Source organism: Oreochromis niloticus, linkage group LG16 (assembly GCF_001858045.2).
Source record: "Oreochromis niloticus isolate F11D_XX linkage group LG16, O_niloticus_UMD_NMBU, whole genome shotgun sequence".
Classification (NCBI taxonomy): Eukaryota; Metazoa; Chordata; class Actinopteri; order Cichliformes; family Cichlidae; genus Oreochromis; species Oreochromis niloticus.
This window is the reverse complement of record NC_031987.2, coordinates 19,213,604-19,237,495: the sequence shown is the minus strand read 5'-3', so window position 1 is coordinate 19,237,495 and position 23,892 is coordinate 19,213,604. Positions and strand designations below refer to the sequence as shown.

Genomic DNA, 23,892 nt, shown 5'->3' with positions numbered 1-23,892 from the left:
ACAAACCTCCTATAATAGGAGGCCAGCCCCAGGAAGCTTCGTAGCTCGGCGACATTCGATGGGGAGGCCAGTCCCCCACAGCAACCACCTTCTCGGGGTCAGTAGCCACCCCCTTTTCGCTCACCACATGTCCCAGGAACTTCACCTGGCGAGCAAGAAGGTTGCACTTGGCTGGGTTCAGCTTTAGTCCGGCCCCGCGGATGGCAGTCAGGACCTCTCGCAGGTTAGCAACAGCCTGTTCAAAGTCCTTGGCATGAGTCAGCAAGTCATCCAAATAGACCACGCAGCGGGCACGGGGAATGTCTTTGAGGACCCTTTCCATTAACCTTTCAAACGTGGCTGGTGCATTGCATAGTCCAAAAGGCATCACCCTAAACTGCCACAGTCCTTGCCCTATGGTGAATGCAGTCTTGGGCCGTGCCTCAGCAGCAAGCTCCACCTGCCAGTACCCACTGCGGAGGTCTAGCGAGCTGAACCAACTGGACCCAGCGATGTAATCCAGTGCGTCATCGATGCGAGGTAGCGGGTAAGAGTCCTTGCGGGTGACCGCGTTCAGACGCCTGTAGTCCACACAAGGGCGCCAACCCCCTGTTTTCTTCCGCACCATAACCACAGGTGCGGCCCATGGACTATCCAAGGGTTCAATGACACCATTAGCTGCCATCTCTTTTATCAGTTCCTCGGCAGCTTGGCGTTTGGCGAGGGGCAGGCGGTGGGGCCGCAGCCGGATTGGAGCAGCTGCTCCAGTGTCGATTGCCTGGCGGCAAAAATGTCCATGAACTCTGCCAAGAGGCTCTGCAGCTGCCGCTGCGGTGTCGCACCGAGGTGCACCCCACTCCGCCGCCCAAGCTCCTCTACTGCTGTGACAGTCCCAGGTGACGGGGAGACTGCCGAGCTAGGTGGCGACTCTGGCTGCGGGATGTTGGCCCTGCTTACGTTCACCCCTGGGTCCTCTTCCGCACCCTTGCCGCCCTCGACCCCTGGCTGTGGCTTGGAGCTGTGGGGCGCGAGGGCTTTGGGGGTGCTGGTGGGGTGGGGTCTGTCCCTGGCTACTGCGGCCCACTTGGAGCTGCACGGTCTCAGCACCAAGGTGGATGGCAACTCCGGGCACATCGACCCGTGCCCCCCAGTGGGCCAGCAAGTCCAGTCCAACAATGCACTCGTCTGTTATGTCGGCAAGCCAGAACTCATGGTTCACACTGTTCGTTCCCACCACCACCTGCAGAGTCTTTTTCCCCGGCATCACAGTCTTTTCTCCTGTGACAGTGTACAACGCTGTGTGAGTAGGGGTCCAATCTTTCGGCAATGAACCGCCCGTCTCCGGAAGCACCCCCCTCCGCAGCAAGCAGATGGTGGACCCCGTGTCCACCAGGGCCCGGCAAGACCGTCCATCAATTATACAGTCCAGGTATAGTCCACGGGTGGACCCACAGCGGCCCACCACAGGATGAGTGTCACAGAGAGGGTTTAATGATTGGGGTGGGGGTTCCCTCACTGTCCCGCCCCGTGGCCGTTTCCCGTCGGTGATGTCACTCGGGCCCGAGGACTAGGTGCAGGACAGTTCCGGGCGAGGTGACCGGGCTCCCCGCACCGATAACAGCAGTCCGTCCGGCGCCTCCGACGGGGGACTGCCTCTGGTTGGGCTCGTCTGGCCTCTTCCTCCTCATCCGACTGGGTCGCGCTCATCTCTCGCTCGACCCCCTGGCCGATCGTCGGGTCACTGGCTCGCCCCGCAGCACCTCCTCAGCCCGCTCAGCCTCCCTCAATGCCTCCTCCAGGTCTCGGGGGATGACAGCCGGACATGCTGTCGCAGCCTCTCCGGTGTGAGGCCCCTCAGGAAGGCGTGGAGACCCAGCTCCTCTCGTGCCGCTCCTGGGAACGTTGGATAGCCCCGTCGGGCATAGAGGCGGACGTCCGCAGCAAAGGACCCCAGGCTCTCTCCCTCGCGTCGGCGTCGGCGAGCCAGCTCCTCCCTGCTCTGTTCGGCTGGTGGTCTCTGTCCAAACCGTCTGCTGAGCGCCGTGGTCAGAGCCCGGAGGTCGCGCTGCTCCTCTAGGGGCAAGTCCAGCAGAACCTGGAGCGCTGGGCCCTCCAGTGCGAGCGCCAGGTGGGTGGCAGTCTCTTCTTGACCCCACCCGTTGTGAGTGGCAGCCAGCGTGACTTGGGCCAGGTACGGCTCTAGCTGCGTCGCCCCAGTGTAGTGCTGTAGCTTAGCAGCCGTCCTGCCAGGAAGCTGTGGTGCAGCCCCAGGAATCCCCTCCGGCCGCGGGGAGAGCAGGGGGTGGCTGTTCCGGGGCGCGCTGTGGCCCTCTGGCCGCCCCAGCTCGGGTCTTCTCCGCTGGGTCTCGGCAGCCATGCTTTCCAGAAGCGAGCAGTTGTCTCGGATTAGACGCTCTAATTCGCCTATGGTCGGCTCCATAGTGTCTGCTAGACACTCATGCATCCCACTTCTGACACCAATTGTAGCGACCGTGGGTTAGTAGAGCTGAACTGGCTAAACTGCTCACTAGCTAAAACGGCTAGCAGGGCACTAGCAGCTATCGCTGAACTTCGCGGCGAATGGAGAGCGCTCGTGCCTCATACACCGCACGACCCCGAGCATCTCAGCAGCAGGCTTGTAATCCCCAAACGATCCAGCAGGAGGCAGTAGTGGTTCACACCAGTCATTTATTCAACAATTTTACAACCACTGTAACGCTGCTGACACCGAACCCCTATCACGCTCCCACCACATAGGGTCGCGGTGTCAGCCAACCATACCAACTCACTCCACAGAACACACATCAACTTCACTGTGGCTTACATTAACATAACACTAACACAACATGCGAATCAAACACATAGGAACTAGCAGAACGATAGAAAACACAGACAACACAATACCCAGAATGCACCTGGTTAACAACCCCAGCCAGGTCATTACAATATGTTGACAATTTGTCACCTAGCGTAAAATGTTATGCTTTGGGATGAGAACGTGTTGGCATTGCGAACATATACAAAGTACCTCTGACCTCAAAACACTGATCTAAAGGTGGAAGTGATAAAAATGTTTGAGGTATTTTCCTTAGGACTATTCTCTGTATTGACAAAATACAGGAATTTAGGAAATGATATAAGGGGATTGTGAATATATTTTATTATTTTATTAAATTGCAGTAACCATTATAACTGTTTAAATACATAAATGTACAATCAGGGCTCTAGAGTGCGACCAATTTGGTCGCAAATGCGACCAAATATTTCAGTGGTGCGACTAAAAAAAAATATTTGGTCGCATCGCTGCGACCAACTGTTCGGCAGTGGCGTGTCCAGCGGGGTAGCCTGGGGGGCACAGGCCACCCCCCAACCAGACTGGCCACCCCAGGTGCCACCCCGAAGCTAAAACAATAAAATTCAATGAAATATCAAATGTACGATTATGTTTTCACAGTGAAGCTCAGATATCCGAGTGTAAGTGAATGCAGCATCGGCTTCTGCGCTATGAGCGTCATGTTAGCAAAGGTAGGAGAGCCAAGACGGCACCGCAGAAAACAATTTTTCGGCGAAAGATTAACAGGTCAACATAGCTGGACTGCGATGACCTATTTATTTATTTTTTTGTAATGAACAATGAGAGGTGGATGGATGCACCAGATGCTGGCCGATGTGTCAACATAACTCAGTTGTTTGGTGGTGGCTATGGCGGAGCTTCCACAGAGGCCAGCAGGTGGATGAGGGAAAGGGAGGCAGGAGGAGCAGAGACCCGAGGCGGCCGCCAGTCTGAGTGTCAGGTGAACTGAACTTCAGGTAAGAAGTTATGACCTGCAGTATATCCGGGTCAGATATAAACCAAGTTTAGGTGGAGTTTATTTTCGTTGTGCTGACTTTTTACAGTCAGTTACAATAACTCGTACTGCGTACTAGCTAGCATGACGGAGTTTCTATACAGCTGGGTGGGTGCTATGATGTTACTGATGTTGAACTTTATTTTATTCATAAGGTTAGTTAGTAGAGTTGCCAACAGCTCCTTAAAAATGGAATGGTCCCTGATTCAGAGAAAATATTACACGTTTCGTATTGAGCTGAGAAGAGACGCAGTTTGTCCCGTACTTCAGCTATAATGAAAAAAAAGACACAAAGCTGGATTTATTCTGTGTCTTTACGCTGTCAGCTGCCTCTTCTCCTCTCATTCTCTCCCCCTCTCTCTCCTGTTGCTACTTCAATCATGAAACTGATCAATGATCAGCTGATCAGCTTTTCTCTCTTGTTTGTTTATCTCCCACTTTGCACCAGAAAGAGGAAACCAGTGGATGTCGCACTAAACAACAGCAGCACCTATAAGCTTGATCAGCTGTTGTTAGAATTTATTTAATATTAATTTCTAGTATCAGCTGATGTTTGCTGGAGCCACAGCTGTAAAAGCTGCTGGTCATGATGTCGGTTTGGATATGTGGTGAGAGGGAAACATGAAGATGAAACCAGGAGATGTCCTTACTGAATCATCAGAGCTGAACAGGTGATGGAGAAACAGGTTTACCTTTTAGGTGACATGAATGAGTTGAAGGGAAGTTATGAACTGTTTCTGAGAGACAAATAACACCAGGATCCTTTTCTACGTAGCTGACAGCTGGTAACTGTGCAGGGGCGGATCTAGCAAAGTTATGCCAGGGGGCCAGGTAGGGCATTAACAGGGAAAGGTGGACACAAAGAAATACTTTTCTTTCTTATTCTCATTTAAAATATCTAGCTTTTAAAAAAATAATTATCTGAATCTTGCGAACAAAGTTTTTATCTGACGTAAAATGTCTAGAAATCATACATATACCAACAAGACTTTACATCACTGTCACAACAACGTTTGTTTTCATTCAAAGGCTTTATGGCTTTAATACCTGGTGGGCCGGTCTCTGGTCAAAATGCCCAATTTTTTGTCCCAGTCCAGCCCTGCAGGTTAATACTGGCAGTGTCACCATGCCAGCTGACTGTGTTTCATCATCAGCCAGTGTTGTTCTTTATACATCAATATTACCAAAGTTTACCATAAGGCAGCATAGAAAGTATTTACTTGCTTTCAGGTTTCATTCAAATGTTAGTCTTTTCATTTGTTTCCCCACTTTTTTCCTGTTTCAAAATCAAACACCAGTTTGTAAGAAGATTATCTTCTTTTTTTAATAGGCAGATAAAGTTTTGCATTGGCATCGGCTAATTTGCCAATTGTATGTTAAAAATGTTCGTATTTTAATATTCAAAAATGTTTTTGCCCAAAACATATGTGCACTATATGTCAGTAAAAATACTATGCAAATATTGCTGTCCTTGAATGCTGAATAAACACTGACAAAGCACTGATTATATCTCTTGTACTTCATCAACGCAGTATCTAAAAACTTTGCACTGTAGTGGTTCAAACCTCATTCTAATAAGAGTTAAAAGCGCATTCGGTTATTAGGTTTATAGGGTTATTGATTTATGGTTAACGGTTGGTAGAATTTTTTTTAACATTATCTGCCAATTACATCTGCCACCCTTCTCCAAATCTGTGCCCCTACCTGGCCATTTTCTAGACACACCACTGCTGTTCGGGTAGCAAAAAAAAAAAAATTTCTCCGTGTGGTCAACAACAGACACACATTATGCCCCTATCGTGGACTAAACCAATCAGAGATAGTCAGGGGCGGGACCTCTCTGATTGGCCGTGGTCCAGTTGAAAGTGCAGGTGGAAGAGAGAGGTGAGTAGCTTGAATAAAGCGATATGATCGATTCATTAAATCCTGAATTGACTTTGAAATATAACTGTGTTTTGCCAGAAACGCCAGATTATCACATTAAAGCTCACAAAACTATTTCAACAACCACCAAACAGCAAACGAGAGCAGGTACACGGATTCCACACAAAGACGTAAACACAGAGCGGACCCGACGCATCAGAATCGACTTTCTCTTTCTCGGCTTTCTCACCTGATGGCCCGTACACGGACACGCTGTCGGAGCTCAGCGATTCTGATGCGTCGGGTCCGCTCTGTGTTTACGTCTTTTTGCGCTGATTCTGAGCTGCAGGTTTTGTCTCTCCAACCAAAATTCACCGAGCCAGCAGCAAAAGAAGCAGCAAACTGCGCTTCACATTTGCTCAATGTCGTCATGAGTTTTGCTGTTTTGCTTCCACCACAATAAAAATCACACTTCATGCACAGCTCCCTCTCTCTCTCTGTACTTCAAGAACAGTTTCCCGTCTCAAATCTCTGTTTTCTGCATTTTTCATTCGCTTATTACCCACCAGTCTACCGTTGTTTACAGCGCTGTCGGCCGCTGTCTTTTTCTTTTCTTTTTCTTTTTTTCACTTAAATGACCTTGGACAAGAAAGCCTATTTTTTTCTGTTGTTCAATACTGAAGAAATTTAAACTTTTTAAAATTATGCAGAATATTGCAGAATTTTTATATATAATATTTCTGCTATAAAAAGCCAGACCAGAAAAATCTCCTTCATGTTTTTCTGTTTTATTCTCAGTTACTTTCACACAAAGGCATCTGCTGTGATGTTCACAATTCTGATGAAGTCTCACATGTATCAGTACTGATAAATGATCAGAATTATAATATTTCTGACTGTCTGAGGCTAAATTGAATTGAATCAGGATTTTGAGAACTGGAATTGAATGGATTATAGAAATCAGTGATGATACCCAGCCCTAGTGAGCAGCCTAGGCCCGACAGAAGTGGATGTAGATGTGGGTAATAAGAAAAGATGAAAAGAACTACTGATAACTTTTTTGTTAAGGCCTGATCAATCTGAAATTCATAGCCAGTGCTCTGACACGGTGCCATCAATCTTTGAATGCTGAAAAAGCACAGTGTATCCAGAAAACACATTATATGCTGCAATAAATGCACTGCCCAAGTGTCCCCTCTCCCCACTGCCTTTCAGCAGCATGCAACAGCAAACAGGTCGTCAGGCCAAGATGATGATTAAGTTTAACATTTTCTACAATATTGCCAAAGCACTTTAAGCACAAAATTGTTAGTTAATAATTTAGAAATGAATATTGTCTTTATGGACAGCAATTTCCCCCCCAAAAAAGTGCACATGTAAAACTGCGGTGTTAAGCAATGCGGTTGAAAAATTTGAGTGCGCCTAACTTTTGTGCCAGTACGCCTAAATTTTTAAAGTTAGGCGTACCGGTGCGCCCATGGCAAAAAGTTAGTTTAGAGCCCTGACAATTTTCCTGAATAAGTTTTTACTGCACTGAAAACATATTTAACAATGTTCATTCTGTCTCTGAAACAAGATGTTTAGTTCTTTTTTCCAGTCCTTGTAGAGCTGGGCGATATAAGATTTTTTCATATCACGATATGTTTTTTTCATTTCAGGTGATAACGATATATATCACGATATAAGCCAAATAACTACATTTGTAAGATTTAAATGTGCCGTTGCTCACAAGTAAAATGTGAAATAATTAGCAGGTTGTTTTAATTTAAATATTTATTTCCCATAATAAGTTCAACAGGGTAGATGTACTTAAGGAACATGAGACTTCAGTTTCAGATAAATAAAGGCAAATATTGCAAACTACACAAAATGCAGCCACTAAAGCGTTTAAGTTTCAAAATAAAACAAACAAAACAGACCACTAAATTGTCAATTCCACTTAGAAACAAAATTTTAATTCTAAAAATAAATCTTAGTTTGTTTTACAGAAGAACAGACAAAATTGACTAACTTTTGTCAATATCAAATAAACTGAGAACTAAAAGGAAATTCTCAATCTCTCCTTGTTGTATAGCTTAGCTTTTCAAACAGTTTTAACAGTTACTTTAGTCTGACAAAAGCAGAATGACGAATTAGCGCTTTCAGTCAGAGATTGAGCATGCACCGCTTTATTGTCTTTCCAGACTTGCTTTCGGCACAATTTACAGTGCGCGCTACTGTTTTTTGTCAGACTTGAAATAGCCGAAATACCTTCACACTACGGAACTTCTGTGGCCCTTCCGTTCGACAAGCTCTCCGGCACTGGAACCATCATCGGTTTTTTCTTCGGTAACCCTTCGGTCACGCTCTCGGTTGATTTTTCTCTAGTCGGCACACTCACTTCCTTTATTACCTGGGCAGCCTGGCTAGCTGCTTCCCAAACAAATACACATGTGCGCCTTGAGACTTGTGCTGCACGTAACAAGTCACGCGACGTGACGCTGTGGCTGTGATTGGTTCGGCTCTGCGCTACTTAATTTGGATTGGCGTTTTTTTTTTAAGAGGACAAGAGAGATGAGGTCTATTGCAATAGTTTAATTTTTTCTATCGAGAAAAAGTTATTTCGCAATACATATCGTTATCGTTCTATCGCCCAGCTCTAAGTCCTTGAATTCAAAATTTCTTCTAGCTGGCTGCTCCTTGTGAACAAAGGGATTGAATGGGAGTGGTTGGCTGTGCTCACAGCCAGAGCTGTGTTTCTGAGCTGAAGAGGCTATAGTAGCCGTGTTGTCGTCCCTCTGAAGTTGAAAAACGTCCATGTCTCTGTGTAACTGGAAGAATCATCAGCTCAGAAGTGACCATAGATTAAATTCAGCCTCTCCATATACTGACTGCTCCGTTTGTTGTTTGTACAAAGAGCAGTGCCACCCTGTGGTTGTGAGTGTGCTGCCTATAAAAGCCAAAAAGGATCAAATAAGAATTGGTGGTGATGCAAAGATAGAAATTAAGGCAGAGGCATGTGAGAGTGTTAAAGATGACAAAGATCTTCTGACCTCTTCTCCTGAATGAGGGGGAAACTGATCCTGGACTGGATCCTGATTCAGTGTCCTCATCATCATTTTTCTGCAGAGTAAAAGCAGTGACCAATAATGACACCGTACATCTTAGTTATATCCACCTGTTTTAAGCATTAGTAAATCTTAACAAACTCTAAGTGTCATAATGAAAACAGGAAATGCAAAATGTCCATCCCGCCATCATTTGCAGAAAATGAAAACAGTCACTATTTTTAGCTGTATTTTTAACAAGATAGAGTTTTGAATTATATATTAAATTATGTCTTCAATGTCTTCATGTCTTCAATGACACAACATTCACAGTTATTAACAATGGAAAACACTAGACTCTAATTTATCTTCTGGTGTTTTGTTGGACTGGTTTCCGATGTACCACGCCTTGATTTACAGCAGTAAATATCAAGTTTTTGAGGAGTGCATTTCAATTTGTTGTTTGTTCTGAATGCAAGGACCTAAGGTTTCCCCAAGGATTGTTTTCTGAGACACCATATTCTGTACGATACTCAGATTCAAGGCTTTTTTATTTTAAAATGCATTGTTCAAAAGCTGTTGGGTTTAAGTATGAGCCTCTGCAGAGTTGGCTCAGAGTCTTTGAAAATAACTGGCTGGCATTGTTTTCTAGTTGTAAGAAATAAACGTACAGGCTGTGGTAGGATTATCACAAAGAAAATGGTATCAGAGTCAACTTTGACTCTAATCACCTTTAACCACTTCTTCATTGGCATTTCCTCTTTTCACCCTCTACTGCATAGAAAAATAGGCGAGGCAAAAACCACAGAGGGCTGATTCACCGCTTTAAATTTAGAATAAGTTTGTGGTGTTTACAGAAATGGTGAGAACACAACATTCACAACAGACAGCATTTAGATGTTTCAAAACCTGGACATGTAAATAACATATAAATTAGATCAAAATAGTCATTTGTAATTTGAAACAAAGTGACTCTTTAAATGCAGGCAGACACCAAATAAAATGCAGTTTTAGCTTTATGATCGAATCAGTCTTGCAAGTGCTGCCAAATCTGCAGCAGGATCGAAAACGGACACATTCATGCATTCCCTGTGAAGTTAAAAGCTTTAACTCACCTGTAGAAGAAGACAGCCAGTGTGATGCCACACAGAAGGAATCCAATTGCAGATGGAAGTATGAATGTAAAATACTTTGATGAAATCGATTCTGTATAAAATCAGCAGTGAATTAACTTAAATTGCTTATTTGATCTTTGCTAGAAATAATTATTCCTGTTTGTTGTTCCACCTACCTTCTGGGTTCTCAGACACAGTTAAATTCCATGTAATGGTGTGTAGGCCATCTAGGTCAGTTATGCTACATGTATAAAGTCCTTCATCCTCAGGTTGAGCACTAACAATAATTAGCTTTGTAGGTAACTCGGGAGTTATTTTTAGTCTGTTAGATGAAAAATTTGAAAAAGTGCGATTCAGCTGGATAGAATATTGAAAAACAGATCTGCTGTTTGTCCAGGAGATTTGTGATGCATTTTTCTCAGATATGTTACAAGTCAGCGTCACTGGATCTCCTCTGAATGCCAACATAACTCTGTTGTTTTCTTCAGGCTTCACTAAAGTTCAGTGGAAACAATTAGTCAATATAAAATAACATCTGTATTTAATCTGGAATTTAAAAAAAAAGAATTTCAAACACAAATGTGCTCTTTACCTGCAAAGACACGCAGCATCACTAACAGCTGAATGAAGAGCAGCGCTGTTTGGTTCAGTTGTAATATCATGGCCGACAGTGAGAGAGTGAAACAGGCCTCATCTTCACCCCCAACTTTATATTTCTGAGGAGGAGGAGCTGATAAAAAAAGGAAGTGGTTAGTTGCTGCTAAGATCAGAGCTAATGTTGTCTTGCACGATTTGCAGAATGAAAGGTAACCTCAGAATAATGAATTAGTTTTATGACAAATTTGGACAATTCAAGAGCAGTCCGTCCTTCAGGAAAAAGAGATTCTAATACTAGAATGTGTTCCTCATGTTTCTCTTTAACTGCAAAGAAAGAGCACGAACAGGAAACTTTTCAAAGTGGAAATAATCGATACAGAAGTATGCACTGGGATGGATCACAGGTTTACTAATCACAATCATTCCACTTTTACCAGATGTGGTATTTTTATTGAAGTTTTATTTGCCAATTGCAGTCAGTCAGTAAGCACAGTTGTCTAAAAGTTTATAATTAGAGTACTGCACTCATAGTGAAAAACGTGAACTGCATTACAAAGTGTTACCATACAACAAAGGAAAGTTATTTTGATTCATTTCATTGAGTGTGTGTGTAGAAGTATTTTTGTTTTATAGATATATGACTGATATAAATCTGACACTTATTTGTACACCACACTGCATGTGTGTGTCCTTAATCATACCCTTCACTCTCAGTGTCACCATGTTAGTGTTGTATTAGAGTATAACAGTAAAACAGGTAAATAATATATGAACATAGTTAGGGTTGGACCCCAATTCCTCCCTCAGTTATGCAGCAATATGCGAAGGCTTCTGGGGGGTTCTCATGATGTACTGAGTATTTGTTCTTCAGTCACCTTAATAGTGCTAATAGTGTTAATACACCTCTCTGCACTGAATCATACTTGTTATTAATCTCTGGCTCTCTTCCACAGCATGTCTTTTATCCTGTCTTCCTTCTGTCAGGGCAGGCGGGACAGACTCATGCGCAGACTGAGAGATACAGTTAAACAGTTCTTTATTAATCCACACCGGGCGCACTATATACACGTGGGGGGGGAAGACCAGGGTTTCAGGGGTCTACAGGGTCAGGGAAAACCCACTACACCAACATAACTCTAACAATGATTCCCAGAATTTAATCCAAATACCTAATGGCAGTCATGGTGCTGTTGCCTTACCTGTCGAGGTCTGTCCATTCCTCTCTGGATATGCCTCCTCAGACCATCTCCTCCTTGCTCTTCAGACCTTCATGCAGTGTTATGTGTTGATGTGACATGCCAGAGGAGTTGGACTACCTGCGCAACCTCTGCATTTCTTTATTAACACGTGTTACTTATCAGCTCTTGCTACCACTGGTGACACTGACCCTCACCAAATGCAAAACTAGTGAGAAAAAACATAAAAGATGAGGAGGGAAAAAATCTCAGTTCCCTCCAACTGTAAAAACATTCCTGTTTAGGGGGTTGTTTCATTGTTGCCCCTCTAATGCGCCGATTGTTTATTTCATTAACATCAAAGCAGCTGGAACTGATTAACAACCTCCTTTAGTACTTACCAAATCATATCTGAGAAGTTTAACTGGTTTGATGTGTTTATTTATGCTTTCACAGTGTATATATACTAGATGCCGAGTGGATTTTAATACAGTTATACATATATATGTAGTGGTGAGTGATCAGCTGTCTGGGGTCTTCACAATAAAATAAAAATAAAAGCTGTCCATGTCTCTCAGTAACAGGAAGGTTCATCATCTCAGAAGTGAACATAGATTGAATTCAGTCTCTCCATATAGTAAGAAATAAAAATATTAATTATTGAAGGACTGAATATTAAACAGAGACACACAAGACCCCATATAAGCTTTGGTACCAAGACTCCAGGTCTGTTGTTTGTTATTTTACAATTTGTTGAACAAATCTATGGCCCCAAAGTCAATGACAGCTTTGACTCTTACCACCTATTTCTTTACAAGTGACATTTCCTTTTTTCACCTACTGCTATATAGAAAAATAAACCAAGCAAAAAAAAAAAAAAAAAAAATACAGAGAGCTGATTCACCACTTTAAATTCAGAATAGGTTACAGTGCTTAGTTTAAAAAAAAAAACTTGCTACTTGTGTATAATAATCGATCATTTTGTGAAATAAAATTTTTAAAAAAATAGCAATAAAAAGAAGTTCTGGCCTCAGAAGTGAAATGAGGAGTTTTGCAGATGAATAATTGGTTTGGTGTGAGCATTCAGCCTCTGACCACTAATGTGATTATTTTCTTATTTAACTGAAATGAACTGAGTCAGTTCATTTTGAGTTTATGAATCTACTTTACCTGAACTACAGCATATATTTTATTTAATGTTATCTTGTAGGTGGTTTCTTTTTCATGCTGTAAATACATGATGGAAATATAACAATTTAAATCTCCAAGTCCATAAACATCATGATAAAAGGCACACAAACACGTTTTCAGGTCCCTCTTCTCTTCTTATTTGATGAAGCCTTCAGATATTTGTAAACCTGGACATATAAATAAAACTAAACTGCTTGGTCAACATAAAAATAATCATTTGTAATTTGAGGTAAAGTGACACTTTAAATGCAGGCATACACAATAAAAAACTATGTTCAAGAGTATTAAGCAAACCAGTCTTGAAAGTACCGACAGCAGTTCTGCAGCAGCATAAAAAAGAGCAACATTCATGCATTCATCATGAAGTTATAAAGGTTTTACTCACCTGTAGAGGAAAACAGCTGGTGTGATGCCACACAGAAGGAATCCAATTGCAGGTGGGAGTATGTATAGAAAATATTGTGATGAAATTGAATCTGTATAAAATCAGCAGTGAATTAATTTAAATGGCTTGTTTGACCTTTACTAGAAGTGATTATTCCTGTTTGTTGTTCTACCTACCTTCTGGGTTCTCAGACACAGTTAAATTCCATGTAATGCTGTGTAGGCGATCTAGGTCAGCTATGCTACATTTATAAAGTCCTTCATCTTCAGGCTGAGCACTAAAAATAATTAGCTTTGTAGGGAACTCATGATTTATTTTCAGTCTATGAAATGAGAAATTTGAATGGGTGCGATTCAGCACAGTGGAATATTGAAAAACAGATCTGTTGTTGGTCCAGGTGATCAGTGTTGCATTTGTCTTGGATATGTTGCAACTCAGCATCACTGAGTGTCCTCTGGATACCAGCACAGCTCTGTGGTCGTCTATAAAGTGTCTGAAGTTTAACAGAGACAATTAGTCAATATAACATTACATCTGTATTTAATCTGGAACATCTAGGAAACAACAAAACCTCAAACACAAATGTGCTCTTTACCTGCAAAGACATGACACACCACTAACAGCTGAATGAAGAGCAGTGCTGCTTGGTTTAGCTTGAACATCATGATCATCAGACAGAGAGAGAAACAGACCTGAACTTTACTGTCAGCTTTATTGGTATCTGAGCAGGAGCCACAAAAGGAAGAGATTAGTTGCAGTATTGCTGAGCTAATAAAGTAATGTATGTGAAGGTGTCACCATTTGTGATGTATACACGCAAAAATTTACATGGATTTAATGTATGCAATGATTCAATTTAACTACATGTTGTCACAATTCAAGCACAGTTATTCAAGAAATTAAACACAATTATGTTGCAAATAATTTCACCTTGTAATTTAGTCACTTAGTCACTAATTCAGTCATAAATATAAGAGTAAAACCACATCTGCATAGTTTATCATGCTGTACGCATCAGATTCACACTGCTAGCTTACACTTCACAGTTGTGCTACATGTTGTGTACTTGTTCTCATTTTCAGAGAAGATATTTATGTATGTCTTAATCAATAGTTCACCTTCACATGGCTAATTACAGAATGTAATTATTATTAATATTAGTATGTTTTTCTTTAAGAGACATATATAAATATTCATTAGCAACTAAGTGATGACATTTAATTGCAGGAGTCTTTTGCTGTGTTGCACACGTTCTGGTGAGAATGTGAATGTTTTGACAGCTAAATAACTAAACTTTATCAACACCTTTCAGGCGCTAACTGAAACTTCCTAAATAAGCATAAAAGTTCCAAAAAAATAGCAGTTATCCAGAACTACCTGTGCACACGGTCAGAAAAGCGTGAGACTCCTAACCTCTCTGTCCATGCTCCTCCCCTTCCCTCTCACACAGGATTTCATGCTACTATTGCACTTACATACTTAAAGTGAGAGGTACCCCTTTTAGGTTCCAATCCCAAACATTGACTTAAAATTACTTTACGTAAGCACATATATTTTCACATTTATTAGTCCTGAAAAGATGACTTAATGAATCTATGAATTATAAAACAAACATGAACTCAATCGTAAATAAAAATATAAAGCAGACGTCTGGTGCTTACATGCATGTTTTCTATTAATAGAACTTATTAATCCTGTTTTATACTCTCGCTATCTTTGAAATTCTGATACACAGTTAAATTCCACATAATGCTGTATGTGACACATCTGTTAGGTGTACTACACGTAAAATGTCATTCACATCCAGTCTGAACTAAAATAAATTAGCTTTGATCTGTTTTCAATCTGTGTAATTTTTGAATATTGAAAATCAGATCTCTATCAGTTTCTGTCAGAATTATTATTATGTAAATAAGCAACTTATTTAACACAGTACAATTCTGATACTGCTCAGTCTCACCATTAAAACTACCAGCCCAATATTATTTAGCTCTTCCCCTTGTGCCACTAAAACATCTATGACCAGGACAGCTGAGTTTATTCTGGCACCTCAGACCTCAGTCTGATGGAGATCTGGAGGATCTTGTCAGGTTTGCTGCTACATTAATATCTTAGGTTCTTTCTTGTCTTCTTAATACAATAAATATGCCTGAATGCAATTTGCTGAGTAAGAACACATTTCTCTTTCAGAACTTTGCCACTGAAGAATATGTGTGAAAACTCCACAGAAAGCACAAATGACACTTATTTTTTTTCTTGGTTGCGTTATATCTGTTCTTCCTTTACTCTGGGCTCTTTGTGATCATCTCTAATTTCTGATTTTTCACTTCCTGTATTCCTATAGAACCACAGTAAGTTCCTGCTATAATGCACTCTAAACTTGCCCCTTTCTCTCTCATTCTCTCTGTATATAAGCTGTGAGTTCCCGTCTTCTCTCAAATTATCCGTCTCATGAAAATAAAAATTTGAAAATAACCAAAGGTATTTTTCTAGTTGCAGAATGGAAGCATGTATGTTGAAGAAGGGTTACCACAAAGAGAATGGCCCCAGAGTCAATGACAGCGTTTACTCTGACCACTTTAACCACTTTCACGCTCTCATTTCACTCGTTTCATTCTCAGCTGTACAGAAAAATAGGCCAACATAAAGAACAGAGGCTGATTCAAGCCTTAACATTTAGAACTTTGAAGTTCTTACATAAGTACTGAACAAAAAATTGCAATATATTTGTCTTTACTTAAAAAAAGTTTTAGCTCAAACTTGATAATTCAGGTGTTCCTTTAAATATTTTGACAGAAAAAACACAATAATGTATCTTCATATGAAATGAAAAGTTGGTGAGTAACAAAAGAAAGTACACCCAGACACATTTATTCTGTGTTTTATTTTTTATAACACACTCACTGTTGATGGATGCAGTTTCAGTATTTTGCTTCATCACAGTTTACCATGTTTACTGGCAGAGCTGGATGCAATAGAGATTTTGCAGCTGCATTCTTGGTCTGGTATGAACATTCGCCCTGTGTCTGCTAATATAGTGATTTTGTTATTTAACTGAACTGAGCAGGTGCAGCTAAGAGGTGCAGCTTGGTTTGAATCTGTATGCATTTTATTTGTTAACGTTATTGTGTACTTGGAATGTGGAATAGAAAGAGAAAATAGAAAGAATTTCAATCTTAAGCCAACGAACACCATGATATTTCCCTTAGTCTTTTTCATATTTGCTGCAGCATCCAGATGTTTCAAAACCTTGTCATAAAAATAAAACTAAACTGTACGGTCAACATAAAAACAGTAATTTGTTGTAAAGTGATTCTTTAAATGCAGTCAAACATTCATTATGAAGATAAAAAGTTTTTTTCTTACCTGCAGAAGAAGGCAGCTAGTGTAATTCCATATTAAAAGAATCCAAATGCAGGTGGGAGTAATTGTGGAAAATACTTTGATGAAGTGGATTCTATGTAAAATCAGCAGTGAATTGGTGGGCCTACCTACCGTTTTGCCTCTGCATGTCATGCAGTATAGGCCACTTCTGTCTATTATGGCACATGTATGAAGTCTTTCATCTTCAAGTTGAAAACTTAAAATAATTAGCTGTGTAGGCAACTCATGATTTATTTTTCAATCTGTGAAATGAGAAAATTTGAATAGATGCGTCACTGAGTCTTCTCTGGACACGAGCATAGACCATCAGACAGAGAGAAAAATACCTGAACTTCACCGTCAGCTTTATGTGTATCTGTCACGTCTGCGAGGGCAGATGGCGAGGAGTGAGCAGAATGCGGAGCCAAATGCAGTGAATGGAGGCAGAGTGAGGTGATGTACAAAGACAAGCCTTTATTTTGGACGACTGAACACTACAAACAAAATCAGAGGAAGATACGATATGTCCTATTTTACCTGCAACCAGTTAGTAACAATATTTTTTAAATCATGGAAATAACATCACTGTCAGATATTATCTGTAGATGTAGAAATTGTCAGCAGAGATTGCTGTTCAGATCTTTTTATTCCAAACTGTAGAGCGATTGATCCAGTGCGTCTTTTCTTTTGCACACTTTGTTTTCTGTTCAGTTTTTCTCAGAACTGTTTTCTTGTCAGCTCACAGCTTGAACTGAGCCTCTCAACGTAATGACCACAAAACATCCTTTAAAAAACAGAATGTATTTGGGGCGCTCACAGCGATGCAGAAAAACACAGAGCTAACTTAAACAGGTATATCAATTATCACGATTCTCCAATTCTGTACATCCAAGTATTCATCTTAGACATCACAAAGGTTTAAGACCATCTTTTAAATCACACTTATCCAGTTAGAGCAAACGAACGTATCAATTTAGTTACATATCGTGTCATAACATATAATCAACTGTCACCATCTGCTGGCTTTTTAAAAGCATTACATGTTCCACTGGTTCCACTATGTGTTCTACATTTATGCATTTAACTTTGTTCAAAAGAAAAAAATCTTGCTAATCAAATCTTCTTTGGCATTATGCATGTTAATATGCATGTTGGTCAAACTCATTTTAAACTATGTGTCACTTTTCTCAAAAAGCACAGGCACCACTGCTATCCCCACCCACAACTGGAAAAAGTTTGTACCATAACTGGTGCAGATAAGTGGGGCTCAAGATACAAAATATTAATAAAAATGTTGCATATAGAGAGTTTTTTGTCTTCAGGTTGCACACGAATATCATTATCTTGATTAATTTTCAGTCATTAAATAAAAATAATTTTATGGGTAGACGAAGTTTAAGCACACAATATTTTAAAATATAAATAATGGAACATGTCAGTTTTAAAAAATAACTTTACAATTAGAAGGTCCAATATCTAAAATCTCACCACTAGGTGTCAGTAGATTGCAGTTTGCAGTCAAATGAACTGTGTCTTCTTACTCCTCTCATTTCATCTGCATAATCGAGGGTCGGGCCAACGCTGTAGGACAAACAACTCTGACTGCTTATCGCTGTTCATCTCTAGTGAGTGTATCAGAATGGGATAATGAGATATATAAGTCAGATCTTACTTTGGTCCAAGAGATTATTATTTATTTTTTTTATTAATATGGTGCAAGTCAACATCAACAAGTCTCCTCTGGACAACAACACAGCTCTGTACTTATCTATACCAATCTCTAAGATCTCAAGAAAAATTACAAAATGTCAAAACAAAATCTGTGAGAAAACTCAACATACACTCAGTCTACATTAACATGAAAAAACTCTATACTGTATCTGGGAGTAGGTAGGTTGGTTAGACCTTAAAAAGTCATATAATTAATGGTAAATGAAGGTAACCCACATGACAATATAAATTATTTTAAAAAATACTGTTTAATTACTAAATATTGAAAGGAGGTTTCTTTTAAAATGAAAATGAAAAATACTGTACATTTCATATACATATTTCATCAAAAACAATTAAGCTTTGTTTCTATTTAATAAACCAGCCAAGAAACTAAAAACTAATTTTCACTGATGTTCTCCACTGAAATGATTAAAAGATTTAAAATCAATTTAAAAATAAAAAAACTGAAAACAACCACCTGTTGTTCCCTCAAGGGTCCAAGTGGATTCTGTTTGGTTCATCCATTATTGCCATAACATGGATATTTATTCACTTCACCAGGTAGGTTGTATTTTGATAGCATTTGTGTATGTGCATGTCATTCTGTCTGTAATCATAACCTAAAATGTGTTGAATGAATTTGATAAAACCTGTATGGGTGTAGAGTGGGGTCATGTTAAAAACACCATTAAATTTTCTCTTACATCCAGCAAGGCCTTCAAGTTCACTTAATGTTTTCTTTTTCACAAATTGACAAAAACCCTTATAACTTTGATGATTTCTTGTGGTATGCATTGGGAACATATAGAAAGTACCTCTTACCTGGAAACACTGATCTGAAGGTGAAAGTGATAAAAATGTTGGAGGTATTTTAAACCATGTTCTTTGTTGCCATTGTCTGTACTGAAAAAACAGTGATATATAGGGAAAGATATATGGGGATTGTAAATATAGTGTATTATTTTATTATGACTTGGTTATGTACCTTTCAGTAACCATTATAGCCTTTTAAATACATTAATATACAATGTTCCTGAATACGTTTTCACTGCACTGAAAACTTATTTAAAAATGTCCATTCTGTCTCGGCAACAACATGTTTAGTTCCTAGTTCTTGAATCCAAAATTTCTTGGCAACAGTAGCCCTGCTGTCCTCCCTATGATGGCTTTCCCCTGCAGTTTCAGCTTTCAAGTTGAAAAACGTCCATGTTTCTGTCTAACTGGAAGACTCATCAGCTCAGTAGTGACCATAGATTAAATTCAGCCTCTCCATATACTGACGGCTCTGTTTGTTGTTTTTACAGTGAGCAGTGCCACCCTGTGGTTGAGAGAACGCTGCCTGTAAAGACCAAAAAGGATAAAATAAGAATCGGTGGTGACACTAGGAAAGTGTTACAGATGACAAAGGTCTTCTGACCTGGTCCCCTGAATTAGGTGGAAACTGATCCTGGACTGGATCCTGATTCAGTGTCCTCATTATCATTTTTCTGCAGAGTAAAAGCAGTGACCAATAATGACACCGTACATCTTAGTTATATCCACCTGTTTTGGGTCCATTATCACATGAGAGTTGGTTAGTAAATCTTAACAAACTCTAAATCTTATAGTGACCACAGGAAATGCAAAAAGTCCATCACTGTGAGAATTTCCAGACAGTGAAAGCAGTCACTATTTGTAGCTGTATTTTTTAACATGATAGATAATGAATTGAATTAGATATTGAATTGTTTATATATTAAAACATAATTTGCAAACAACACCAAATGAAAATTCATATCAATAGAAAACATGAAAACTGTCCTTGAAAGCTTTCCTTTTTTGTATGGTAACACTTTGTAATACAGCTCATTTTGTTATATATAAGTACAATAATCTAACTATATACTGTTACACTCTTGTGCTTGCTAACGCGCTGCAACTTACCACTAAAAACAAGTGTTACGGCCGGTCTAGGAAACCCGACCGCAACAGGAAGAGTGATCCATCCCCTGCTCGACCCCAAGCAGCACATCACACCATAATTAAAACATGAAATAGTTTATTTACAAACACGAAACGAAAAATGGGTTCACAGGAGTCACTCAGGCTTCGGGGTGGACGCACGCCAAAATAACAAACAAAAGGGGAAACTAACTCAGAGGAGCGATTGCTTACCTAGCCCCAAAGAAACATAACCAAACAACAATCACTTACCTCCCTGACTAACTAAACATGAGAAAACTACCCAACTGAAAAGGCGATCCACCCCTACTTCCTCCTGGACCAGCAAAGCAACACAGGGCATGTCGCAGCCCCAGCCGGTTGGGGTAAAACCGAGGATGGATAATTGCCGTCCTCAACCGCGCCGTCTTATACTCCGCCTCCAGAGCAGCATCCAGTCCTGGCGTTCCATCTTCGGGATCCACCACTCCTGGAGGCGCACCTGCACACTCACATTTGCATGTCATAAACCCAACCGACAACGGCAGCCAAAAAAAAAAAAAAAAAAGTGCAGTATTTAATAGTAAACTGTTGTACTTATTATTAAATACTGCCCTTTTTTTTTCTTTTCTTTTTTTAAATCTGTGTGTATATTTATAGTATCCTTCTTATGCATTTCATGCAGGTGTTATTTTCAGACATATGGGGGTTATGTCACGCCCCCTCCTCCTCCTCATTAATGATCTAGTCCAGTATTTACTTGGGCGTGACCTACCTATTATATGTCAGCTGACCTATCTATGAAGTTTTGACTGGTTAATTAGAATTTTTTTGTTTCCTGTCTTGTATTTAAGCAATTTTCTACAATGTTTTACTATGACCCTGATGAAGGCCACAAGCCAAAACGCGTGGGTCAATTATTAAAGTTGTTCATCTTCCCTCAAGTGTTGCTGGAGTTCCTGCTTTGTGAATTCTTTCATCCTCTCCATGCACCTTGGAAGTAGGTGAAGTTGTGCCAGAAACTTTTGCTGCGATTTATCCTCGTCTTCTCTCAGATTATCCTTGTCATGAATTCAGCATTACAATTTTGTTGTCCTTCTTATTGCCCGATCTCAAACTGAGACATCAAACTAATATCCAGACTCATGGCTTGTTCTTTTTTCTTTGTTCTCCAAAAGCTTTTAGGTTTAAGTATGATGAGCCTCTGCAAACTGGGCTCTGAGAAAATAAACAGCTGGTATACTTTTCTAGTTAAAAAAGGAGCATAGAGGTTGTGGTTGGATAGAAAATGGCCCTAGACTCAACTTGACTCTGACTCTAACCACATTTAAACACGTCTTCACTACTGACATTTCCTCTTTTCATCCTCTATCGCATAGAAAAATAGGCCAAGCTAAAGCACACAGGGCTGATTCACCTGTTTAAATTTAGAATATATTTGTGGTGTTTGCAGAAATAGTGAACACACAAAAACTCACAACACGCTGCATTTAGATGTTTCAAATCCTGAACATGTACATAAAATTAACTGCTCAGTCAAGTAAAAAATAATCATTGGTAATTTGAGATGAACTAACTCTTTAAATGAAGGCATACACAATAAAAACTGTTGTTCGAGTTTAATAATGAAATCAGTCTTGCAAGCACTTGCAACAGTTCTGCATCAGCATAGAAAAGAGCAACATTCATGCATTGATGATAAAGTTATAAAGGTTTTACTCACCTGTAGAGGAAGACAGCTAGTGTGATGCCACACAGAAGGAATCCAATTGCAGGTGGAAATATGTATAGAAAATATTGTGATGAAATAGATTCTGTATAAAATCAGCAGAGAATTAATTTAAATGGCTTGTTTGACCTTTACTAGAAGTGACTCATCTGCCTTTTTTCTCTACCTACCTTTGGGACTCTCAGACACAGTTAAATTCCATGTAATGCTGTTTACACCACTTCTGTCTGTTATGCTACATGTATAAATTCCTTCATCTTCAGGCTGAGCACTAAAAATAATTAGCTTTGTAGGAAACTCGTGATTTATTTTCAGTCTGTGCAATGAGAAATTTGAATAGGTGCGATTCAGCACAATGGAATATTGAAAAAAAGATCTGCTGTTAGTCCAGGTGATTTGTGTTGCATTTGTCTTGGATATGTTGCAAGTCAGCGTCACTGAGTCTCCTCTGGGCACCATCATAGCTCTGTTTTCGTGTTGAAGCATTACTGAAGTTTAAAGGAAATAAAAAATATAAATATATCTTAATATAAATTGTGGATAGCTCTAACAGTGTATAAAGTTTAACGGAGACAATCAGTCAATATAAATATATATCGGTATCTAATCTAGAAAAAAATAATCTTAAACACAAATGTACTCTTTACCTTCAAAGACGTGACACATCACTAATAGCTCGATGAAGAGCAGTGCTGCTTGGTTTAGCTTGAACATCATCAGACAGAGAGAGAAACAGACCTGAACTTTACTGTCAGCTTTATTTGTGTCTGAGGAGGAGCCACAAAAAGGAAGTGGTTAGTTGCTTTATTGCTGAATTCTGAACTAATGTATGTGAAAGTGTCACCATTTGTTGAAACGATAATTTACATGGATGTAATGTATGAAATGAATCAGTTTAACTAAAAATTGTCAAAATCCAAACACAATTCAAGAAACTAAACACAGTTATATGGCAAATAACTGGTAGCACCACCTGTGGCAGTTCAGATGCCTCACAGTCTGGTGGGTCCATTTTCTAGTGACAGGAATGAAAAGGATGTGGTTTAAAGTTGCATCATGGAGCTGACAAATCTGCAGATACTTTTTGACGCTTTCACATCAGTATGAACCAAAATCTCTGAGGAATGTCTCCAGAACCTTATTGAATCTTTGCCACCAGAAATTTCATTTAATTTAATTTAATTTTGTTTCACACATGGAACAACAGTAATTCATTTCCTACACAAACCTTCCTTTCAGTTAAAATAACAAATTAAAGAAAAGGGGGTCAAATTCTGTACTCAGCTCACTGAGGAATTAAACTGGGATGCTATTATTCCAATGTAATAGATGAAGAACCAACTCAGAAGCAAAAACAAGACTAAATTCACTAAGTAGTACAAAACTAAGAAACATCATAAATATTAAGCAAACCATGAATCTCAAACTATTCAAATAACTAAGTTAGAAACAAAACTCAGAGAGCTGTGAGATCAGACCCAGGACCATCACAAATGTATCGAAAAGACTGAACAAGATTGTCTGTGTTAGGTTGATTTTGATAATAGTTTTCATTGTTGTGCTTAAATTTGTAAACCTTGTCCTTAAACTGTATGATTAGAGATTTTTCTGTTCCTGTCGGGGAGTCAATTAGTTATAGTGTTTAACTGCAGGCACATTCTATCTAAAGGTTCTGGTTCCTTATCTGGTAAAGGACGTTCACTCCCGGCCATTTAGGGGCTCGCCTGTGCTTGTATATGCTGAAACATTAAGTTAAGCCATATACGGTGAGGGGAGATGACCTTTGGATAACTAGGAAATGTGGTTAAAAAGTTGTAAGCATATATTGTGTGGGAGGAAGTCACATATACAGAGACACATACACACATGCACTCAGTCACGTGCACATACACACGTGCTGACACATGCATGCACACACACACATTGCCTTAGCTTTTATTGCACGCTATATGGGTTTTACATTGTGTAACCAGTTTAAACCAGTTTGA

At 40.0% G+C, this 23,892-nt stretch overlaps 1 protein-coding gene across 1 annotated transcript; it reads right to left on the bottom strand.

Annotated features, from left to right (window-relative positions):
* Positions 1–7,957: 7,957 nt before the first annotated feature.
* Positions 7,958–10,653, bottom strand: LOC106097607 (uncharacterized). Its single transcript, XM_013268010.3, has 5 exons — positions 10,424–10,653; positions 10,008–10,325; positions 9,832–9,922; positions 8,723–8,792; positions 7,958–8,619 (listed from the first exon to the last, which is right to left on the bottom strand). Exons 1-5 carry the CDS (start codon positions 10,491–10,493, stop codon positions 8,518–8,520), a joined length of 651 nt encoding a protein of 216 aa, XP_013123464.1. The 5' UTR covers positions 10,494–10,653; the 3' UTR covers positions 7,958–8,517.
* Between the last annotated feature and the right edge of the window lie 13,239 nt (positions 10,654–23,892).